Source organism: Vanellus vanellus (genome assembly GCF_965231255.1).
Source record: "Vanellus vanellus genome assembly, chromosome: 4".
In the NCBI taxonomy this organism is placed as follows: domain Eukaryota; kingdom Metazoa; phylum Chordata; class Aves; order Charadriiformes; family Charadriidae; genus Vanellus; species Vanellus vanellus.
Window position 1 is genome coordinate 28459437 of NC_138909.1, and position 21480 is coordinate 28480916.

At 43.7% G+C, this 21480-nt stretch overlaps 1 protein-coding gene across 1 annotated transcript in view; it reads right to left on the reverse strand.

Annotated features, from left to right (window-relative positions):
• Nucleotides 1–20964, reverse strand: part of TET2 (tet methylcytosine dioxygenase 2) — a 74195-nt gene extending 53231 nt beyond the window's left edge. The window contains exon 1 of the mRNA XM_082483155.1: nt 20879–20964. Within this exon, the coding sequence (XP_082339281.1) occupies nt 20879–20908 (30 nt within the window). The 5' untranslated portion in view covers nt 20909–20964. The remainder of the gene's footprint in view (nt 1–20878) is intronic.
• Nucleotides 20965–21480: the final 516 nt, after the last annotated feature.

Sequence of the window (21480 nt, forward strand, 5' to 3'; positions counted from 1 at the left end):
AAGGCCTCAGCTGAGCTAGGGGCCTCCTGTTAGATGCAGCAAGGATATATAACGCGCTTTTCATTGCCCGCACTGTTATCTGTTTCTTCCCAAAAGGCTATAATGTGAGTTTCTTACGTGGATGCAGTTAAAACCACATGTGATCTCACTGCAGTCAGTGACATTATTTGTGAGATTAACTAATCATCACTGTGGAAAAGCACTCATCTTCAGGTCTATAGCTAATGAAAGGGAAAAGGGAAAAAAGCTTTTCCGTGCAGGGACTACAATCCCACACGGAGCAGCAGCCAAAAGGCTAGGACTGGAAACAGGTGCTCACGCATCAAGCAAGTCCTCCTGAAGCCACCAAGTGGGTCCAGGGCTAAATCCACATACAGACCACAGGATTACCCATTCCCCGACGGCTCCTTTTGCTGGTGTCCTGGGGACAGATTTCCCTCCTAAGCTTTCGCCTGCATGCTACAAAAGCTTTCTTTTTTAAGAACTGCTATGTAATAACCTAAAATAGCCTGCCCCATCCATCCTGAGTGCAGCTGGGCAGAGTTCCTTCATAATATCTGTCATGCCTAAAAATATTCCTTTTATGAAAATAGAGACAGAGATACTATGTCTGTTTTTGTGTGCTGTGTGTCCAGTGTACGTGTAAGTGCATGTGGAGTAAGTCTGAGGGTGAGCTTCCTCATCCACGGAGTATGAAAGCTGTACTGAAAAATTACGTAAAACAGTGAGCTTCAAGAGTAGGGGCTTGATACTGGTTTCAGAGTATTTGTCTATAGCTCTACTGTTGCGCTATATATACATCTAAACCAAAGCAGACAATATGTAAAGCAGGGCAGGGAATACCTCTGACTTTGAGACTTGCTGAACTTGCAAAGCTGTGGGCAGTGCTGCTCACGGTAGTACTTCACAGGGGCGAGAGAGAGAAAAATACAGCCAAGAATGAGGCAGGCTAAGCCTTACGAGTGAGATGAGGTGTGGTATTTGAATGTTTCCAAGGAAAGAAACTAAAGGACAGTGCAAAATAGGCAAGATGTACTTTGGTGCGTAGAGGATGGTAGTGGTGAGGACCATAGTGACAAAGCAGAAAGGTGGGAGGTGTTTTGGATCATATGTGGTTTTCTTCCTCTGAAAGTTTTAAGTCATAGAAAAAGCCTGTAGAGGAATCAGATATGACCATACAGAAACAGGAAACAATGAAACAAAGTCTAGGGGTAGAGGAAAACCCTATTAGTTGAGTGTTTCTCACAGCTTTTTTCCCTTCTTTCTTTTTATTTAAATGACGATGTGTTCATCTTCATAAAAGAAGCAAACCCTGCAACTGGGCCTGTCCAGCTTAAGTGTTTTAAAGTGCGAAGGGAAGCAAAAACATGCAAGCACAAACACCTGCTGAGTTTAGGACAGCAGAAAGAAACAAGAGAAAGGACGAAGCAAAGAAAAAGCCCAGGTTGTCTCCAGTTCCCTCTGAACCTAGTCCAGGTCAGCACTGTTGCTAGCTATACTGCAAGATTCTATGAAAGGATGGATATTTCTCATAAATGCTATCTTTACATCAGGTTACTGTTGCTTTGAAACTTTCTTTGCTTTATAGTTTCTACGGTTCTACAACCAGTATCTCCATGTACACATCTTCTGTGACTGCTGAAAACTACTTCTTAATTCCCTGGAGGGAGAGACACAGGCAGATGAGGCAGCACTTTCCTGCCCGGTTCTGCACAGGAGAACCAGTAACCCTTCCAAAAAGACTGCCATTTACCCCTCTGAATATCCTGATTTATTGCAAACTCATATTAATATATATAATTAACATTTTTAAAAGATTTCTAAAGTCTGTGTCATAGCCTGTAAAATTATTTGACACACGTAGAGGAATTTAGGTACTTTCAGGTTACAACGGTTTTGGCAGAATAAAGAAAACTAGAAGCAGTAATAAAAAAAAAACAAATCCCTGAGAGTACACGATGTGTCCTTCCCCATGCATTAGGCTGCTACAAGTGTGTTGATAGGCAACGTTAGATATGCAAGGATGAAGTAAACAAAAAGCCTGAAGATTGCAAAGTAAATATTTGGGTTTATTAGCTAACTGTTTGTTGGTGTTTTGTGCTTTTAAATTTGTTTGTATTAATGTTTGAGTCCAACTCACCTTCCAAAAAAAAAAGATAACTGAAATGATCTGTCTCCTGCATCAGTATTTTTGCTTATCTCTCTTCTCATGTTTCATGTCATTTCAAGCAGCTCTTTAGCAAGCCACAAAAATGTCAGCTATCCAGTTAGGTTTAAGTGGACCCCAGCTGAAGTAAGTACTTCACACAGGCATACTATCTTTCTTCTCCATTTCTTGGTCAGTCCTCTTCAGGCCTGCTACATGTAGATCAAGAATCTTTAAAATGTTTAGTGAGGAGACTGTGCATTACAGAAAATATTGCTTCCACAGTGCTGTGTTTCTATAGTAACCATCTTATTAAAGCACTGCAGCCATCTGCTTTAAATATTAACTTCACAAGACCATCAGGACTTGCTTAAAACAATATCACATGTTCATTAAATATTAAAACTAGAAACAAAAGGAGAGAACTACAGGAGAGCGCTTTTTCCTGTTCCTTCAATCTAATCTTAAAAAAAAACCCCAACACTGGTTTGCTCTTTTTAGATAACTTAACAGTTCGTGCCACTACTTTAGAAAGAACTGTTTAAGTGACCATGCTAGCTGCTGGTGGCATAAACTACAACTTTCTGTGTGTTGCAAAACCAAACAAATGAAGAAAATGGCTTCTTGGGGTAGGTGGTCACTTTGTGTCTGTTCCTCCTGATAACAGGTTTTCTTACCCCTGTTTCAGTAGCAGTACCCTCAGATGTACTATTGCAAAGTCTTTAGAGGAGGGAGCACACAGGGAAACAGCCAGCAGCAGCTGAGAAGTACCACGCTGGAGCAAACAACTACCTGTTTTTATCATGGTCTGCTAAAGGGCAGATGCCTCAGAGAAAGGTATAAACACTCAGTAATGCATTCAGCCAACCTCCAGTTTACAGCCAAAACCGTGAAATTTAAAACCACGTATAGATTGTATCCCAAGGAGCAGGAGCCTAGACATTGTCCTAATTCACAGAAATGCCTGCTACTTACACAAGAACCTGCATCAGCAACAGGTTGTGACAGCAAGGTCCTTAGATTAAGCACACCCAGTCATATTTGTTTCCTTTCAGCAATTTGAAATATGTTGGCTAGTACATCACATACTCTCTTCAAACTGTGCTGGAGAGCTGAAGGTAAAGCTCCTGAGAGCCCTCCTCTGCCTTTAACATATGGTATCTAGCTCACCCTCCAACGTTATTTTCACTGTGCTCTACTTCCTGCTCCCTCTTTCTGTGCTGCCTGTTTTGAGGTCCTGACCCAGCACAGGCTATTGTATTTGGAGTCAGCCTATATGGGAATGCTCATAATTTACAAATTTCATCTGAAAATTTCACTGGAACAAGAGGAGGAGAATTTAGATCTTCCCATGGCAAAACCACGCATCTCTGGTGCTGTAGCTCAAGAGGTATCTTTTCTAGTGTTTTGGGTTCCTTGAAGCACGCTTCTATCTCCATCCACTACAGCTTAACAAAACTGTACATACTACTAAGGTTAAGTACTGTATTGCATCTGTTTTTCCCACTTTTCTTTACTGCCACATTGAGCAAGTGCCTACACTGAGGTGTTTATGATATTGTCCAGACCTTCTTCTGCAGGGGAGAACTCTTTGCATTATGCATGGAATAGCAGCAGAGTGCCCAGATAACACAGACACAGTCCTTCACAGTCTAGTGGATCACCAGACCCTCACAAAAATGCGTAATTACTTATTTTAAGATTCCACCAGTGTGCATTTCCTCCTCCTTGATGGCACCAACCTCTGTTTTCACACACTAGCTTTTTTTCTGAAGTTCTTCTGGGGTTTCTCGTATTGGAAACCCAAGGACAATGTCTCACGAGGTGGGAACAGTCATAAGCACAATCACTGAATGAGGAACAGCAGTTCCTGGAGTTACAGTGTATATCAAGCTGAACAGGTGATGGCAATTCTTTTGAGAAAAAGGGCAATTTTTGCACAGGCTATAGTCCTGTTTGTGTGGCTTTGTCAGGCAATAAGTTACCTTCCTTCTCAGCCTTGGAAAGGCCTCAGCTGGAATGCTCTATCTGTCCAAAAATAAAACAGTTGATCAAAATGAGACGGCTTGGAAGAATGCAGAATCTCCACTAGCAGAGGTCTTCTAGAGCAGATTATCCAAGTATTTGAACGCAACAGTTATGATTTATCTGGCTTAGGAGAAGAAGATGGATTAAATTGTCTCCTCCATGGCTATTTCATACAACTTCTAGGAACAACTTTGTCTTTCTCACTGCTGTGCACTGGTACAGGGAAACTCCATCTAGTATATCCTGGGGAAAATTTTCCTGGATGAGGGTGCAAGCAAATTTGCACAGGCCATAAGTGGCTCACAAAGGGAAGATACTGACCACTCTTCCCCCAAAATTAAACAAACCCTGGTTTTCCATATCAAAACTTTACACCAGAGCACAACATTCTTTTACATGGAGTTTCATGATATTTGCCATGCTTGAGACATCCATGCTCGTGGACCTATGACAAGGAAAAATTATTTAAAAAAAAAAAGCTGCCAGGATAGTGGAACATGAGTAGAAGAGAAGGCCTAATTTTGCTGCATCTGGTGTATCTCTATTGAATTCATAAATCAGGGCTTCTGCTGTTTGTCTGGTACATAATAAAGGCTGTTCTCTTTTGTTGATGTATAATTTGGCTTCTAGAACTGCGGGTTTCATCATATTTTGAAGCTTTGGGGGTTGGCCCCGGCCAAAGGCAGGCTGATAGGCAAAGCACGGTAGCATTTCTTGTAGTACTGAAAGATGTGGGAAGAAACATCAGCACCTCACTGGTTTAATGCTGTGAACATGAAGAGCCATTGCTGCCATGGCTCAGCAAACTTGTTTTTTTAAACTTACTCTGTAACGTGGGATTTTCTTGCTTTCCTTAGGAACATCTCTGGGCATTTTTTCCCCATACATTACCCAGTACTGTAAAAATCTAAAATACTCCTTGTTCCTGTCATTGTTTTTGTTCTCTTTTGCCTCACATTGTAGTTCTTGTGACTCTCGAATTAACAGGACTTGGTTTGTTTTTAAGTAGGGTGATGAGAAGCATTTTCTGCCTGTGGTTTGTGCTGAGCAGATATTCTGCAGGCCTGTTGCACGTTCCCACCTTGCCTTTGAGTGCTGTGGGCAGTTGTTAATGTAAATGTATTGTCCAGCAGGTGTCCTGTATGTTTTCTCCTCTGTGAACAAAAAGAATGAGCAGTTGGTCTGCTAAGGAACCGTGTTCTGCTGAGAAAGCAATGAGTAAGAGAGACAGCGGAACAATGTGGTCCCTGTCTGTCTACCTCCTGGGCCAGGGACTATTCCCGCTGCCTCATTCAGTGCTGCAAATTTTGGTAGTGCAATTCAGATCCCATGCAATATTCCCAGCTCCAAGAGACATCAATGAAAAATCCCTCAGATAAATACTACAGGCACAGTTACATCTCTTGCCCATCTCCCCCTGCATTTTTTGTACATTGGCTTTTGGAGGGGGCAGGAGGCAGAAGGGGATTGACAGAAAATTATGAATTGGTGAATAACCTCTTGCTCTCACACACACATACATGGAGAAAGCTATGACTGGGGACAGTCGTTTATTATGCCAAGGGATTCTTTTCCCCAGACTATGCACTGACATGATTATTGATCAGCATATGTTCTAAGTATAAGAAAAATCAGAAGTCCCAAGTCTGTTCTCTGGTAGTTGGGTAAAACTCTTCGGTAAGAATTGCACCCATGCCTCTGAAGACATAATTAAACTTTAGGTGTGCCTTTCGCTGAACTTGTTAAACAAGATTTCCATTACTTTTTTACCTAGAGGACAAACCCATGACAGAGTCTGTATTTATTTTGAGATACTCATCTAAACTGACACAATGGTGGTATTCACCCTGTAGCACACAATGGTAATCTTACACTATTCGCTTCCATCCTGCCCCCAACTAAAAGCATTGAATAATCTTCGTCATAAGCAGCATTTCTTTCTTTATATTCTCTTCATTGGGCAACTAAAAGAAGCTCTTTGTATAATGTAAGAAAATATCATAAATGGTAACAGTAAGATGATTCTCTGAGTCAAAGATGCACCAGACATCATTTGTTTGTATAGATCTTACACGGGTTAAGTTAAATATACTGGTAAAGCCCACAGACATCATAAGTACTAATAAACCAGTCCTTGTAGACCTCAGTACCTTCTGATTCAGAACATTTTTTTAAAAAATGCTTCAGGGTTTCTGGAGAAAGACCCTAGAATATGTACAATGATCAACCCAGGAAAAAAGCTATACACATTTAGAGAAGATTTTATAGTAAGGCTCTAGTTCTCCTTTCTCTGAGTCTACCCATACTTGTACAGTTTCACAGTAAGGTGCACTTGCTGTCCTCAGGCAGGAGAGCTGCCACAAAGAACTCTTAATATAGGAACACAGCAGTGACCTATTTTCAGTACTTCCATTCTTATTCCTAGGTCTATTACATACAGTGTAGTGAACATTGTAATGACAATTTAGCAGTGAAAAGACATCAATAACTGACACAAGCACATTTGCTCGTGTTCCAAATGTAACACTAAAAATCAGCTAGGAGACTGGACAAAACCAGCAATAGCTCAGGGGCTGACCAACAAAGCACTTCACGTGCTCAGGTTAGAGCTATCTGACCACATGAAATGAGTTAGTGACCAGGCCAGAGTGGACACGTGTTGGCCTCTCTTGTTTTATTTTGTTTACACAGTAAAAAAAAACTCTGCAGGAGCTTTAACAACTCTAATGCAGAGCTCCATGTTGGAAAAGGTGAAGGCTATGGACTAGTTTTATACTTAAAAGTTTTATTCAGTGATGGGATTCAATTGCCTTGGAGAAGAGGCATGGAGAAGCTCGTAGTGTATCTTTCCTAAGGGCTTTGTCATTATGATATTTACAAACACTGAGATGTACCATAGTGACTCATATAAAATAGAACTACCATCTTTCTACCATCTCGTCTGCTTCTGAAAGGTCACTCTTTCCATTTGGGAGGGAAAAAAAAAATCCTTCACCATTTAGTAATCTTTTGCAAAACTGGGATTAAATTCTTTGACTCCAAAAGTAAAAACTGGAAGTGATTTATTAATACACATTGAGTTATTTTTGCTAGTTTAGCAGCTTTTTCAATAAAATTCTGTTTGTCTTTGGCAACGAGTCACAGTTATGTAGCCTGTCTTCCTCCACATACCATGTGTTTCTGAGAAAACTTCAAGAACGCTAGAATCTGTCAAAAACTAATCTCCTGACCACGTACTTCCATTTTACAATAAACTGCTAACTTCTAGGAAGGAAACTGCTTTAGAGTAATTTGGTGTACGATACAAACTTCTTTGAAGAACTTCAAGGGTAAGGAAGGGACCCTTTTGTTTTTTTAAAGTAGACATCTACTGCATCCAAAAGTCATTTTCAAAAAATATATATCACGATAGAATGTGGACACCTGACAGTTGAGCATACAATGCCTGGTTTGCTAAAGGGATGTTTCAGCTATGCATTTTCTTCTTAAGGCCCGTGTCAAAAAGCAAGTCAGCCGTACAGTGGTATTCGTATTTTGTAGACGGAGGTGGGTCATTTAAAACAACTAAGGCATCTTTTTCCTAAATGGATGGTCCCAACCTGACTACAAAGTATTCATTAGTACTCAAGTGCAAGTGTTAATAAAAGAATGAAAAAGGAACCGTCAGTCGGGAACCACACGATCACGCAGTGTTCTTTTCTTTTAGCCAAAGTAAGCCAGCTTTGCAGTTCCTTCCTGCTTTGAAAATTATATGTACTTTCTGAGTCAGTTCAACACAGAAACAGACTTACGGTGCTGAAGAACACAGTCACTTCTATCCCCGAGTTGCTGAATCACTTACCCGCCACTCCTGCTAGTTAATAGTAGCTATTTTTAGTTTACGGTGGAAAACTCTCTCATGGTGGCAATGATATTTCAAAACAGTTTGGGAGCAAAATCATCTGCCTCGAACGTCTGATGTGCTCTCAGAGCCTGCATTCGGTACGAGCGCCTCGCTATTCACTCCCAGAGCTGGTGATCTAGGTCATCCTTGCGCGCGGGATGCGGCATTCACTGGCTCTTTCATAACTGCCCGTAAGAGTTCTGGGGTCATGTTTGTAAACACTGCTGCCATGTGCGCGTAAGCACGTGGCGAGACACCAGCATGACCTGGAGCGCCGAGTGGAGAGGTAAACCTTGGCGCCAGCGTCAACGTCGCTAAGCCAACTAGCGCCAACTCTCTTGCTGGTGCGCGCACACCCCTCACAGCCCCGTGAAATGCTGCGGCGGGTTATTTGAAGGGGAAATGGGAACCTTTTTCCTGTCCGTGGCACACGTGGACGTAGGCTGATGTTGATGGTGTCCAGGCAGGTTCTTTCTCTCAGCTGTAAATAAATGGCAGTGCTGAATTGTTCTCAAGAAAAATAAAACTCATTTCTGCTCTAAGTCACTGAAATTGGAGCCAGTGTGGTCCCACAACACAATGCAAAACTATGGCTATTAGGAAAAAGAATTGTATAAGGGCACGTTGCCAAAGTTTCCAAAATGACTTCAAAGACAGATAACCGAGACTTCGTGTCTGTAATAGCTTTTTACTGGCTTTGCACTGGTGAAATTAAGACCACGTTTCAGCCATTTGAGGAAGTAACTCCTAAATTATTTACGTTTATCAGTAGAGGTTGCATGGAGCTAGATATGGCCAGTACAAACAAAAGTCACAAGTCTTTCATTTCCTCTTAATGCAAAATTAGCTGATACAGCCACCCAAAGCCTACAGTGGGAGGGGGGAAGCAGTCCGTGGTCGCCGTCCCTCCTATACAGGCCCTGTTTCAAGTGCAGCTGTAAGTCTCATTTGCTTTGACCTTTGCTGGGAGAGCTGAGAATAGGACAAAGAGTTAAAGTGTTACCAGTCCCTGCTGAGTCTGCACTTCTGGGCCCCGCAAGCCAGAGAGGCGGCTGGAAGAGGGTGTGTGCCCAGCAGAGGGTAAGCGGGAGGGGGCGCCGGGAGGGAGCGTGAAAAACAAAAGGAGAAAAATAAATAGTGCACACCCCGAAACAAAACAGGGGAACAAGTACAGAAAAATGCTCGTCTTTGAAGAACACGAGCTTAACTCTGTGCAGTTATATCTTGTTATCTGTACTCAAGGTACAGTAGATATATGAGTCCTTGAACTCTGAACTCGTGGGGAGAGCAGCAAAAAGTCAGTCAATACAATTTTAGCTGAGCGGCTGGAAAGAAGCATGCTTTGTCTTTTTGTGCCTCAGCTATGGGAGGCCATTTAATGCAGCAGCACCAGCTGTTCAAATCTCTTTCTTGCTGTATGCCAATGGCCTGCTAAAACAACACAAAACCAAGGCAGTCTTCTTCAAGTGATAAGGCGACTGTGGTTTCGAACACTAGCTGCTCCAAACTACTGACATTTCGTTGACACCCGTCTCTTAAACCTGGACAAAAAGCAGTCCCCAGTTTGTTAGTGGGAAATAATAAAAAAATGTCCCTGTTCATTTCCACAGGCTTTCTGAAATCCTGCCCTACTGTAAATGTTACCCAATTCCCTAATAGCATCTCTGGAAAGCAGAAAAGTACCTTCCTCGCTGTTGTGTGTATGCGTAGCTAGCGCTCTCCAGCGCTACTACTCTATCAAGCAATAAAGTTTCTATTTTTGACTCACCATAGACGACCTTGCTCTAAACCCCTGGCCTGAATATTGCTTAAATGTAAAGTGATCAAACCCCAACAAGCTAGCAGACTCCACCAGCCCATCGCAGCCCTGCCTTTGGCCATGATCGCTATGAGCAGCCACAGGGGCTGTTGCGAAGCGAGCTCGTCCCTGCAGCGTGGCACCCTCTCGCCAGTTACGTGGCGCCTCGGGGATGCCTGGGAGGGTGTTTGTAAACAGCGTGGCCACGTGCACACGAGCCACGTGGGGGCTCGGCTGGCTGAACCTCCAAACCACCGTGGGGAGCGGAGCAACTGGGGGAAGCGAGGAGGCACCTCCGAATGCTCCCCCTCCACCTCCCCCCCCCCCAAGTAGTTTGCAGTGCTATCGGATCTCTAAACATGGCAGGGAAAAATCCATCTGTCCTTCATGGTCAACTGCCTCTGTCAGCATCCAGAGATGCTGCATGAGCTAAATTACCCATTGGATTTTATTTCCAAATGCATTTCATCATGGATTGTATCACGAGTCTGTGAACATGCTGAAGTTACTTAGGGTAGGCTCCCAGTTAAATGCACTACATACCGAACCAGGCAGGCTGAGCTGTGACTACCCATAGCAAAAGGAACTCCAAAAGACCAGAGAGAGACAACATTAAAATTTACTGTTTCCGATTCAGATCTAGGAGACACAGGTGACTGTTGCATAGAAAGCTATGAATGCTGTTAAGGTTGTGTCACCTGCATGGGTTTGTGCATCCTGTCTCCAGCAGAGAGTTAAAGACAAGTAAAAGTTGGTTTTGGTACGTGTTTGGGTTTTTGGTTTTGTTTTTTTTTTTTTTTTTCCCTTTCCAGCTCTGCTATCATGTATGACTTCAGTGTGAGGGTTCGTGAACCCTGACAAACCTTTAATTGATAAAATAGATCAAAATGGGAGTTGTGCAGTAGGTTGGAGCTGATGTACAGGAACAGTTTGCAGACTGTGGGAAATCTTGCCTCAATGAATAGGAGGATCACAGGTATTAAAGGTTAATGGGAGTTATTGGAGTACCTATTTATTGAAATGACATTACACAACTTGGTTTCACACACTGCAATTAACTGACACAACACACTATTTTTAATTATTATTAGTTCCTTGTGAGATTTTGCTTATTTGTTTGGAGGTGCAAGGAGACATCTGCAGTGCCAGTAAAACTGGGATAACACCCTTTCTCACTTGGAGGGGAGGGTTTCAACAGTGCTGCAGTCAAAGCAAGCACGCAAAAAGCCACCCCCTTCACTGAGGAGGTAAACAACAGTATTTAATTTGCTGTGTTGTTTTGGATGAGCACTGCTGGTTTAAAGGTCCAAAGACATGTGCAGCAAAAAAAGAACGTGTTGTCAATCAACAGAAAACGCTACTGAAAACCAACTCCTGAAAAAAAGTGAAAAGCTACTTGTTTCTGAGTCTAGTTTCTGTTTCTTAAAATTGATACTTCTGTTATCTGAGTAAGCAGAGAAAACTATCTGTAAACCTCTGAATGAGCAGGAAGGAGGGTATCATGGGTAAAGCACTGGTGCTTAGGAGATATGGGTTCAGTTCCCAGCTATACCACAGCTTTCCTGTATGTCTTTTAGGGTTTAAAGAAAAAAAAAAAAAAAAAAAGCAGCGCACTGAAATGAATGGCTCCGGCAGGGTTTGTACCACGTTGCATGATCTGTGTGTGCCTTGGCTCTCAGTTGTTGCTTATTAGTTTTGTACCCTTCCTCTTAATCTTCGTGTGTTTTGCCTGCTCATTAATATTAGCACCCTAGGGAAAAGACTGCAGCAATGCTGGTTAGGAGCTCCTCTTAACACACACACACACACAGAGCAGGTAGCAATAGCAGCTTTGCTTTATTTACTGCAAATATTTAGTTTTCTGGAAGGGAGCTGCCTGCCTCTGCTTTGCATTATAAACAAGAGTTACTAACACTCTGGCCCCTAGTGCACTGCCAGACCCCTTTTCTGTCTCCTTTACTGAATGAAATAGCAAAACAGAACCAAAATGGCTAATATTTGTACAGCCCCAAGCACAGTGGGATTCTGTTTTGTGGCTGGGATATGAGGTGCCTCCTAACTTGGAATAATTAATTTCACTCTATCCACTCTCCTTATATTTAGAAGCATCAGAGTTGCCATCCTGAATTAGACTCATGCTCCAGCTTGTTCAACAAAATATCTCCAACCAGCTAGTAGCAGTTGCTTCAAGAAAACACAGCTATTCAGTAGCTAGTTACAGACTCAGTCTTTCAGAGGCAAAACGTCTTTCCAATCCAACAGCTAAATTTTATATTTTATAGCAAAAAAAACACATTAACTTACAACTGCTTCAAAAAGTTTTTTTTTTTAAAGTAAAAATTAGTTTTTAGCTTCTATATCTGCCTCTAAGTCTTTCCCTCCGTTTCCTCTCCCTCCGCCCTCAAAGAAGAAACAATACCCCCAAAACTACTGTTCTTTTTTTCAGTTGCTACAAAGTACGCGACTGACTAGGTGCCTCACTCCTGCAAGTATCTTCAGATAGGCAGACTGTTACAGCTCTGTGAGGTCAAGGAAAATGAATAAGGCTTTGTGAAAATGGCAAGGGCTGCCATCAGTTTGCAGGATCACAAGCCAGCTGACAGCACTGGGGCGGGGGGGGGAAGCCACCTATACTTAAGGTATTGTCAACTGCACAACACAGGCACAGGGGAAAAATACATAGAAATCTGTGTTTTCCTACCTGGTCTCTCACTTGTCAGGCACAATTCTTGTTCTTACTACTACTTTTTCACACCTACAAAAGCATTACCTACTCTGCATTAAGGATTACAGGGAAGCAGAAAAGTACAGGTACAAGCTTTATTAAAGAGAGTAAGTGTTCTGTGGAAAGCATGGAGAGCACCATAGAAACAACAGAGAACAAATGCTGTATTTTTCCTGTTTATGCATTTTTCATGTTTATAAATATCAAGAGGGCTTTTCCCTATTTGGTCAATATTTTCATTTGCTCCTGGGTATGTGATGTGTACACTTGCAAACTGACTGCGTGTGGAATGGAGACTCACGAGAATAGGTTTTCTTTCCCCAAAATGTCTACTGGTATATGAGTTAAATTAGTGTTAAATCTAATGCTTTTCAGTTTTGCTCAGCTTTCATGTTTTTGATTTTTTACTACTGTCATTTTAGTAATACTTCAGACCTTTTTGGGCAGACAAACTTGAAATCAGACAAGCAAGCAAAGGAGTGCAGTGGGAACAAAAAGTTGATCATTTGAAAAGAAAGTATGTTAAGGTCTGTAATACATACACACACATGTAACCCCACTTCTCCAAATCCCAGGGAGAGGCAAGTCCAATGTGTTTTCCAGCTTTCATATGTGCTCTTTCAGAGATAAATTGCATTCCTTTTATTAAGCTATACATGCACTTCAAGGAAATACCTCACTTCTGTGAACTTTAGTAACTTTGGGGGAAGGGAAGCAACTCCTGCTTTACTGCAACAATTCATTTTCCTCATTTTACCATCAGCAGGACAGTAATGCTACTTACACGCAAGAGGAAATATGCAATCATTCTTTTCTCCTTTTTGCTTACATAAGAGCTGAAAGAGTTTTGTGTCCTTTGGCAAGTATAAAAATTGTATAACTTCAAAGTATGTGACTTCAAACATAAGTGAAGTGGCACTGAAAGAACAAACAAATTAAACAAAGATGTAAAAAAAAGTATCAGGGGCATGAAATGGGGGTGAGTGCTGCATGAACAGTTGTTGTTTCTCATGCTAAGGAATGAATATGGAAAGTTATTAAAGGACACTGAAGTTGAGGGCAAAACTCTCCTAACAGCATCAGGCCTAGGGTTAACATTCACCCTTTGATCTCTCTAACAGCACTAAAAGTGGCAAGAGAAGGAACAAACAGTCAGTGCAAACTCAGAAATACCTTTTTCACAGATTCTCTTATATATTCTTTACTCTTGCTTGCTGCTCTCTGCTACCCAGCTGCTGCAAGAGCAATGGGAACTGTGGGCCAAAAAAGTCAGAAAAGAAATGACAGGAGGTGAAGAACTTAATGAAACAGAAGCAGGTTCTGGATGCAACTGAAATGATTCTATCTAGCAAATGAGGACAGGAGAGAAAGAAACCACCAGAGTGTTCTAACAAAGATACAGTGATTGTCATCAACATTAACACAAAATGGAAGCAACCAATGTGAACATACAACTAATAGCAAAAGTCATGTATTTAACAAGATCTGCAGACTGGCCTTCCTACTCTGTTTTATGAGAGTGAATACCATGACTTGTCATGACAAATTCAGAATACGGAAGACACTTTTACCAAGTGCTTCCTCCCTACATGGAAAAACCAGTTCTTGGTATTCATTTTGTAAAGCAAGTGATGTGCTTGCTACAAAACTGCATGAGAAAGTCTGAAAAATGCATGTGGGACTGGAAAGTAATGTTTCTGGATGAGGAGCAGAACCTCTGCTAATAAGGTCCCACAATGCACGCATAGCATAGGCTGTCTCTGGAGACCAAAACCTGTCTGACAGCTTTGGTTTAGGTCCACAGGGGAGGGCGTGAAACACATTGTCAGTTGGGTGCTTCTGACCAGCCAAGATGTGTTTTCATCTGTGATTCACAAAATCACCTTGGCAAGACAACCCCAATAGTTACCACCACTTCTCCCCCCTCCTTTTTTTTTTTTTTTATTAAAACAACAGATTGGTGGCATTATTCTTTTGGTTGAATAAATGCTGAAATCTCCACCGAGCTTCTTACGTCTAATGGAGATCCAAAACTTGCCTTGCGGTGTATTAGCTTTTGTAACAGCAACGCCTCTTTGTGTCAACATGTCTCATTAAGTAATAAAGACTTTCAGCTATTTGATTTTACTTATAAAAGTTAGCAGGATTCACGATTTCTTTTTTGTTCTTTAGAAAAGAAATTGTTCTAGTATGCTAACAGGCAGTGAGTCATGCCTAATTAAGGAAAAAAAACATATAACCATTTACAGCGGGATACTTGTATTGCAAAGAGCTGTTTTTGTCATGAAAGCTTTTGGGGATTGAATTCCTTATAAAATTTTTAAAAGGGGAGAGGGGGCAGGGAAATCATTTGAAACCTTTGCAACAATTCCCTTAACCCTCATCTTGTACTCAGAGTCAGTCCGTTCCAGGCAAATGCATCAACATAGCCCAGATTGCACTCGAGTAGGGGGAAAAAAACAGCGGCATCTGACAAAGGAACCAACGACCTAGAATGCAACACAGATGCAGAAAGTTCAGCCAAAACCCAAACTACGATATGTTTTCTTAAACTCCGCATTTTTTATTTCTTTCCCCCCGCTCCACCACCAGTGAGGACCGGGGACATTCCTAGAACTCTGTCCTTGCTCGCTGCGTCAAGGCAGCTGCCGAGGATGCTGGGACGCTGTTTGTAAACACTTAACCACGTGCGTGCAACCGCATGGAGAGTCATCCTCCTGACCTAAACATCTACCCACTTGGTAAGCCAGGGTATTACTGCAATGGAGCCAAATCCTTTTCCAACACGATGTGACTTAGAGCAGCTCACGCCAGGACACTGGAAGACAAAGCTTGGACTGTTTATGCATTATTAGAAAGGAGATTAAGCAGAGAAGTTGTTTAAATTTTAGTCATTGAAATGTAAGTTTAAGGATAGGGTAGCTCATGTAAAGAATGCAGTCATCATCCTCTTGATATCTCTGCAAAAAATTCAACTTAAGCCTGGAAGTTTCTCCTCCCTTAGGCATACACCTGTTGAAACCAATATTCATAGGCTGGAAACCCACGTGGAATATATCTGAGGTTCGAAATAATACTGTAGAACACACAAAGACATTTCATGTTGTCTAAATTGCACCATAGTAATTAATAGCCGAAGCTACTGCCCTGTACCCATGGAAGACACTTCCAAGGGGTACTTGGTTATTTAGCTATTTCTGTTTATCTTAGTTATCTAACCACTCAGCTGCTCTCTTCTTCGAAACCATCTTAAAAGACATGCTGTATTTGATTAGAATTAAAATGCTGAATTTTCCTTCCTTGCTGAACTTGAGCATAGAACAAGTCTATTCCTTTGTACACTGCAAAAGAAATGCTGCCTTTTTTTCTTCTTCTTTTTAATAAGAGGAAAAATCCACACGCACCAAGAATTAGGTCAAACTGAAGCCTCAATACTGCAAGCCGTTATTTATTTGTATGAATAATCCTAGTGGGGTTTCTCGCCATATGTATGCTACAAGGCAACAATGCTCCAACTTAGAATCCACACCTCCAGAGAAAACTTTGTTTTTGAAGGACAGCCTGAATTTTGTTCAGGTTGCTAAGATGATTCAGCTTTCTGGAAGGTGTTTGACAGAGAAGAACAGGCCTGCTTGCAAAGATTAAACAGGAATCTAAATTTTTACGGCCTTTGATTGTTAAAGTGTTTTTCAAAGCATAACAACTTAAAATCCTTTACTATGAAAAACTAGTAGAGCACTCTTTCTGGTCCTCTTATAAGGCAGGGCATTTTTTATTTTTCTTCATTTCAAGAACAGCACGAGATACGTGAGTGAAATTAGTTAGCTGTTCTTCCTATTTCTCAAACTTTGTTTTTCTCTACCTTCCTTACGTTACTCCCTGCTACGTAATATGAGACACATTCCTAGTATTTTAATCCAAACAACCTTTTCGGGTCAGTCATCAGCTGTCCTTGGGATTAGTCCAGCTGATGCTGGAGGTTCAGAATTTTATTCCTTAACCCCACCATCTCTGCCTCCACCCACTGAGCAATTCCTTGGGGAAATGGGTGATTTTTTTTTTTTTTTTTTTTTTTTTTTTAAAAAGAGAGACTTCTCTACCCTAAGGGAAGGCAGAAGTGACTTCTTTTCACCGGGTGACTGAAGATGACTACTCATGGTACTTCCCATTTGTAACATTTCATTATCTAGGATACGGGGACGAGCTATGCAAATTGAACATGTGAGCAGAGACGATCTGAAAGTGTAACAACTGGAACTATGGCAACTTGTTACTAGTTCCTTGTTCAGTGTTCAAAAGGATATTTTTCCTGCAGAATCTCATTGCATGAGTAAGAAGGTATTCACAGATTTATGGAGTATGGGATTGGAATAATGCTACAAGTGTGATTGATTCATATAATTCCCTTTTTGGCTTTCAGCCATGATGCAGTCATATGCTTTATCTCTGTTCAGACTACGGCTTTTTTTTTTTTTTTTTTAATAATGATTCATACTACATCCCACTCCATTTCAGAACCAGCACATTGCCTTTCAAAATGATGTCACAACACTTACTGCTACTGGCTGACTGCCTTAACAGCAATCAGAGAGCTGGACTAAATAAATACTGTATATTATTTGGCAAAATCATTTGTGGTTGTGTTCTCCAGCACAGTTTCCAAGATAACCACCAACTCTACTTGAAACTTGGCAACTTTGTTCCACCACTTTCAGGCTCCAATTGTGAAGCTGGCTTACAGATGCTGCTACCACAGTTAGAGCTACTGTGTGGCAGTCAGGCGAGAGAGGTAGAAGGGTCGCTTGCTGTGACAAGACAGCTTTGACAGCTCATCTGAAATTCCACCTTGAAAAAGGGACAATTTTTGAAAAAGGACCTTATTTGGCTCCTGTAGAAACAGACACATCTTCCACTTGGAACAAAACAGAGCCAGGGATTTAAAGTCACTGCTTAGGCACACACTGAGAAAACCACTCTACTGCCCATGCAAGTAACTCGGAAGTGAAGCATTCCCTGCAATCTCAAACAGGGGCAGCAATACTACTAGTCCAACCCAAACTTCATGTTTTTCAACACCCGAGCAGCAGATTTATTCCAAAACATGGTGAGGTTTTTTGGTTTTATTTTTCTTTAGGGCTGTCTGGCTGTTGCTAGTATTTAAATGAACCGTATGGGAGACAGAGTCCCAGCAGCATCTGAAGTGCTTGGGGCAAGAGGGAACGGTCCCTTCCAACTCTGGCAGCTGAAGTCCCCATTCCAGCAGCAACTACAGGGTCTTCCAATTCCACACACAGAAACCAAAACATTTACAACCTCCTATTTTTGTTACCCAATACAGCACTGGTGCCAACAAGAGACCTTGGAAATCTGTCCGTCATAATAACTCCTCAGCAGGCACACGTTTCTTGTTCTTTAAACAATGTTGACATGCCAAAGTCTAGGACCATGCGTACTATATCAAAACAATACCAGTCTCCCTGGCTAAAAGCCAGGGCTCAGCACAATGCCAAAACCCTCATTAAAAGTCTTACTACGAACAGTGATAGTTTGGCAAATTTGGGAGCCTCAGTGTCTCCCATTCAACCTTCTCTTCTTTTGAAGATTTGTTAATAATTAGTTCTGAAATGGGCAATACAAAACCACTTTCTGAGGTCCCCTGGATGCATTCACAAAGTTTTTTGATGTTGCTTCCCAAAATGAAAGAACTATTTCCACTGAAAGATGATTTCAGAGTTCTTCATTTCACGTAAACAGCAGTTTAGTCCCACCACCAAAGCACTGTGATTTTTCCAGGTCTTTGCCCTCCCTTTTTTTTCCTTCTTCCCTACACCCTGGTTGCTAGATTTAAATGTTTTCTGACTTCACCGGCAGGGTTCACACTACACTTTCTGTGACACTGAGGAAGAGAGACAAAATATTGCCCAACACTGATTTATTTACATTGGTTCCAAATTGTTTTGTTTTTGTTTTTTTTTTCCCCTGCAGGATAAAAACCAAGATGTGTACATCATTTCAAAGCATTAGCAGCAGCAGATCTGGCAGACCAAAAGTTCTCGACTTGTTAGATTTACCAATGTTTTCAAGACACAATGAACTTAAATATAATAGAAAGAATATAGTTTGGGAGCAGGAAAAGAAATACACAAAACTATTTTAACACAGATGCAGCAAAATAGTATCAGTGTTTGTATTCAGTTTTATTTGAGTCTTTTGAAAAAAATATCAGATATTTAGCAACTGAGAACCAAAGTGTCAAAGGACAGCAGAAACCAAAGTGCCACGTGTTTGAGAGAGAAAGAGCTGAAAGAAGTAGTGTTTCTTTATAAGAGTCTATTAAAAACTGTTACCTGGCCATTGCTAGTCATGGACCTTTATCAACGATACACAGGTGGTAATCTATATAGAAACTGCAGAGGCTTACCTTTATTTGGAGGGGTGCAAGAAATTAACTGTGAGGTGACCAGGGAAAAAAAAAAAAACAACACACAAACAAAAACTTCACCAAGAATGAAAGAAGTTTTGGAAATGTAATGTTAGCTGAGGGGCAAGCAGCCCTAAGGGCTCAAAGAAACATGCTCATTTTCCATGGCTACTGGCCAAAGGAGCCTATACGTTCATCACACACCACTTAAGCAAATTTGTCTAACTCCCAAAAGATAAGGGAAAGAATGATTTACAATCTACAGTCATCCTGCCATGCCAAGGGTCTCTCTTAAAAGGACACTGCATGTACCACGGTGTTGTTTTTGCCACCTTTTTTTCAGTCAGATCCCCCTCTAACTCGAGTTTATACATTACTCCACCATTAACATCTCCCTGTTGAATATCTTCGGCAACCACGTCCTGTTTTGCACTTTACAACCTCCAGAGAAAGTGCCGTAGTGGAATACACATGCAGATACACAAGTGAATATACAGGTTACTTCACTCACCCCCTGCTGCAGTAAGTCAACCTGCCATTAACATGCAAATAGAATGGCCTCATTAGCTGACAAACAACACCCACTGACCTGCTTTCACTAGGGACAGTATCTTCTCATCTCTGAAACTCCTAAACTTCACATTCAAAAGAAAAAAAAAAAAAAGGAAAGGAAAAGGAAGAAAAGAATAAAAATTGTGCTGAACTGATATTCAGAGCTGCTGATGACTGCTCAAAGCCTGCACATTTGCATGCCACTCATCATGGAAAACAAATCTTGTGATGAGATCTTTGGTTGCAACATTTCAATGGAAGCACGCTAGACCACATCACTTCTCCCTTCACCTCACCCTCTGAAAAGGAAAATTACTTAGCAGAAAAGGGTCTGCTAAATTTCCAAGATTCAAACCGCGAGCCGAAAAGCCTCCTTTTAACTAAGAGCACGAAAACGACTGCTGGTGTCTAAGGGGGTGATTTAACGCCAATAAATGCCACGATGCGAGCACACAGTGCCGCGCGTCCGACTCACAAATGTGGTAAGGTTGTTGCTCTTGTCTGTCATCTGGCGGGGAACAAGCCTGACCTCGCCGAAAGCGTTATTTTAGGGGAACATGCACGAGAAAGTAATCCTCCCCCCCCCCCCCTTTCTCTCCTTTCCGTGGCCACATTGTGCAAGTGGCCCCGACGGCACGATTTAGCAACGCGGACAAAACGCGCGTGTAGATTGCACAGAAAAGGGAAGGCCTCGCAACGACCCCCCACACACACACCCGCACACGCTTCTCCCTCGCCCCCCAGGACCGGGTTTCGCTTCCCCCCCACACCCCCGGCACTCCCCAAACTCCGCAAGCCGCCCCTCTCTCCCCCATTCACCGGGACTGCGCCCGCCTTTGTGTCCGCCGGGGACGGGGAGCGGCACAAAGCCGGGGCCCCGCCGCCGCCCCAGCCCCCCGGCCGCGCTCCGCGGCGGCGGCCCGGGAAGCCCGGGGGTGGCAGTGCCGGTCCCCGCAGGGGCGCAGCGCCGCCCGCAGACGCGGCGGAGAGGGCGAGCGGGGCAGCCCCGCGGCGGGGAGCCACCGGCCGGCCGGCGGGGGCTCAAAGGCGGCGGGGAGCCTCCAGCCGCCGTCCCCGTCCCCCCCCCCCGCCGCTGCGCAGACAAAGGCGCGGGGAGGGGCAGCGAGGCAAAGTTGGGGGCCGGCCCCGCGGGGAGGGGGCGGCGGGGGCCCGCGGCGCCCCCCGCCGCCTCTGTCAGTCAGCCATGTTGGGGGAGCCGCGGCGGCGCCCACCCCCCCGCCGACACCCAGGGGCGCGGCGCGACACCCCCGACACCCCCGGGGGGTTAGCGGGGAAGGCGGCCGGCGCGGGGGGCCCGCTCTGACCTCTGCCGCGTCCCTCAGCCTTGCCGACATCCAGCACGCACAGCCGGGCGCCGCGCTCCCCGCTCCTACAGGGCCGCCATCTTGCTTCCTTCTGCTCCTTGACGAAAGCGGCCGGGCCCCCGCATCAATATGCACGCGGCGCCCTGACGTCGGCGCCCGCCCCGCGCGCCGCACCGCCCCGCGCGCGCGGCACAACCCCCACCACCCGGCAGCTCCCCCCCCGCCTCCACGCGGCGCGGCGCCGCGCGTCCCCCCCCCCCCCCCCCCCCAGGGCAGCGCGTGCGGGGGCGCCCCCGTCCCCGACCGCGAGGCCGCGGTCCCGCCTGGGGCTGTTTTTTCCCGGCAACTGCCGCTTTTTGGCCTTTTGGGGGTTCCCCCCCCCCTTTTTTTCCTCCTCTCCGCCCCCCCAAACCCGCCCCCCGCTTTTTCTCGTTGCGGCACCGTTTTGCGCCCCGCGCTGCGCGGGTGCTGGTGGGGCCGTGGGGCACCGCGGGGTGTCCCCCCGTGTCCGTCCGTCCGTCCGTGTCCCGCCCCCCCCCCCCCCCGCCAGCGGCAGTCCCCGCCACCCCGGGGCACCCCCGTCGCCCCCCCCGCAGTGGCCG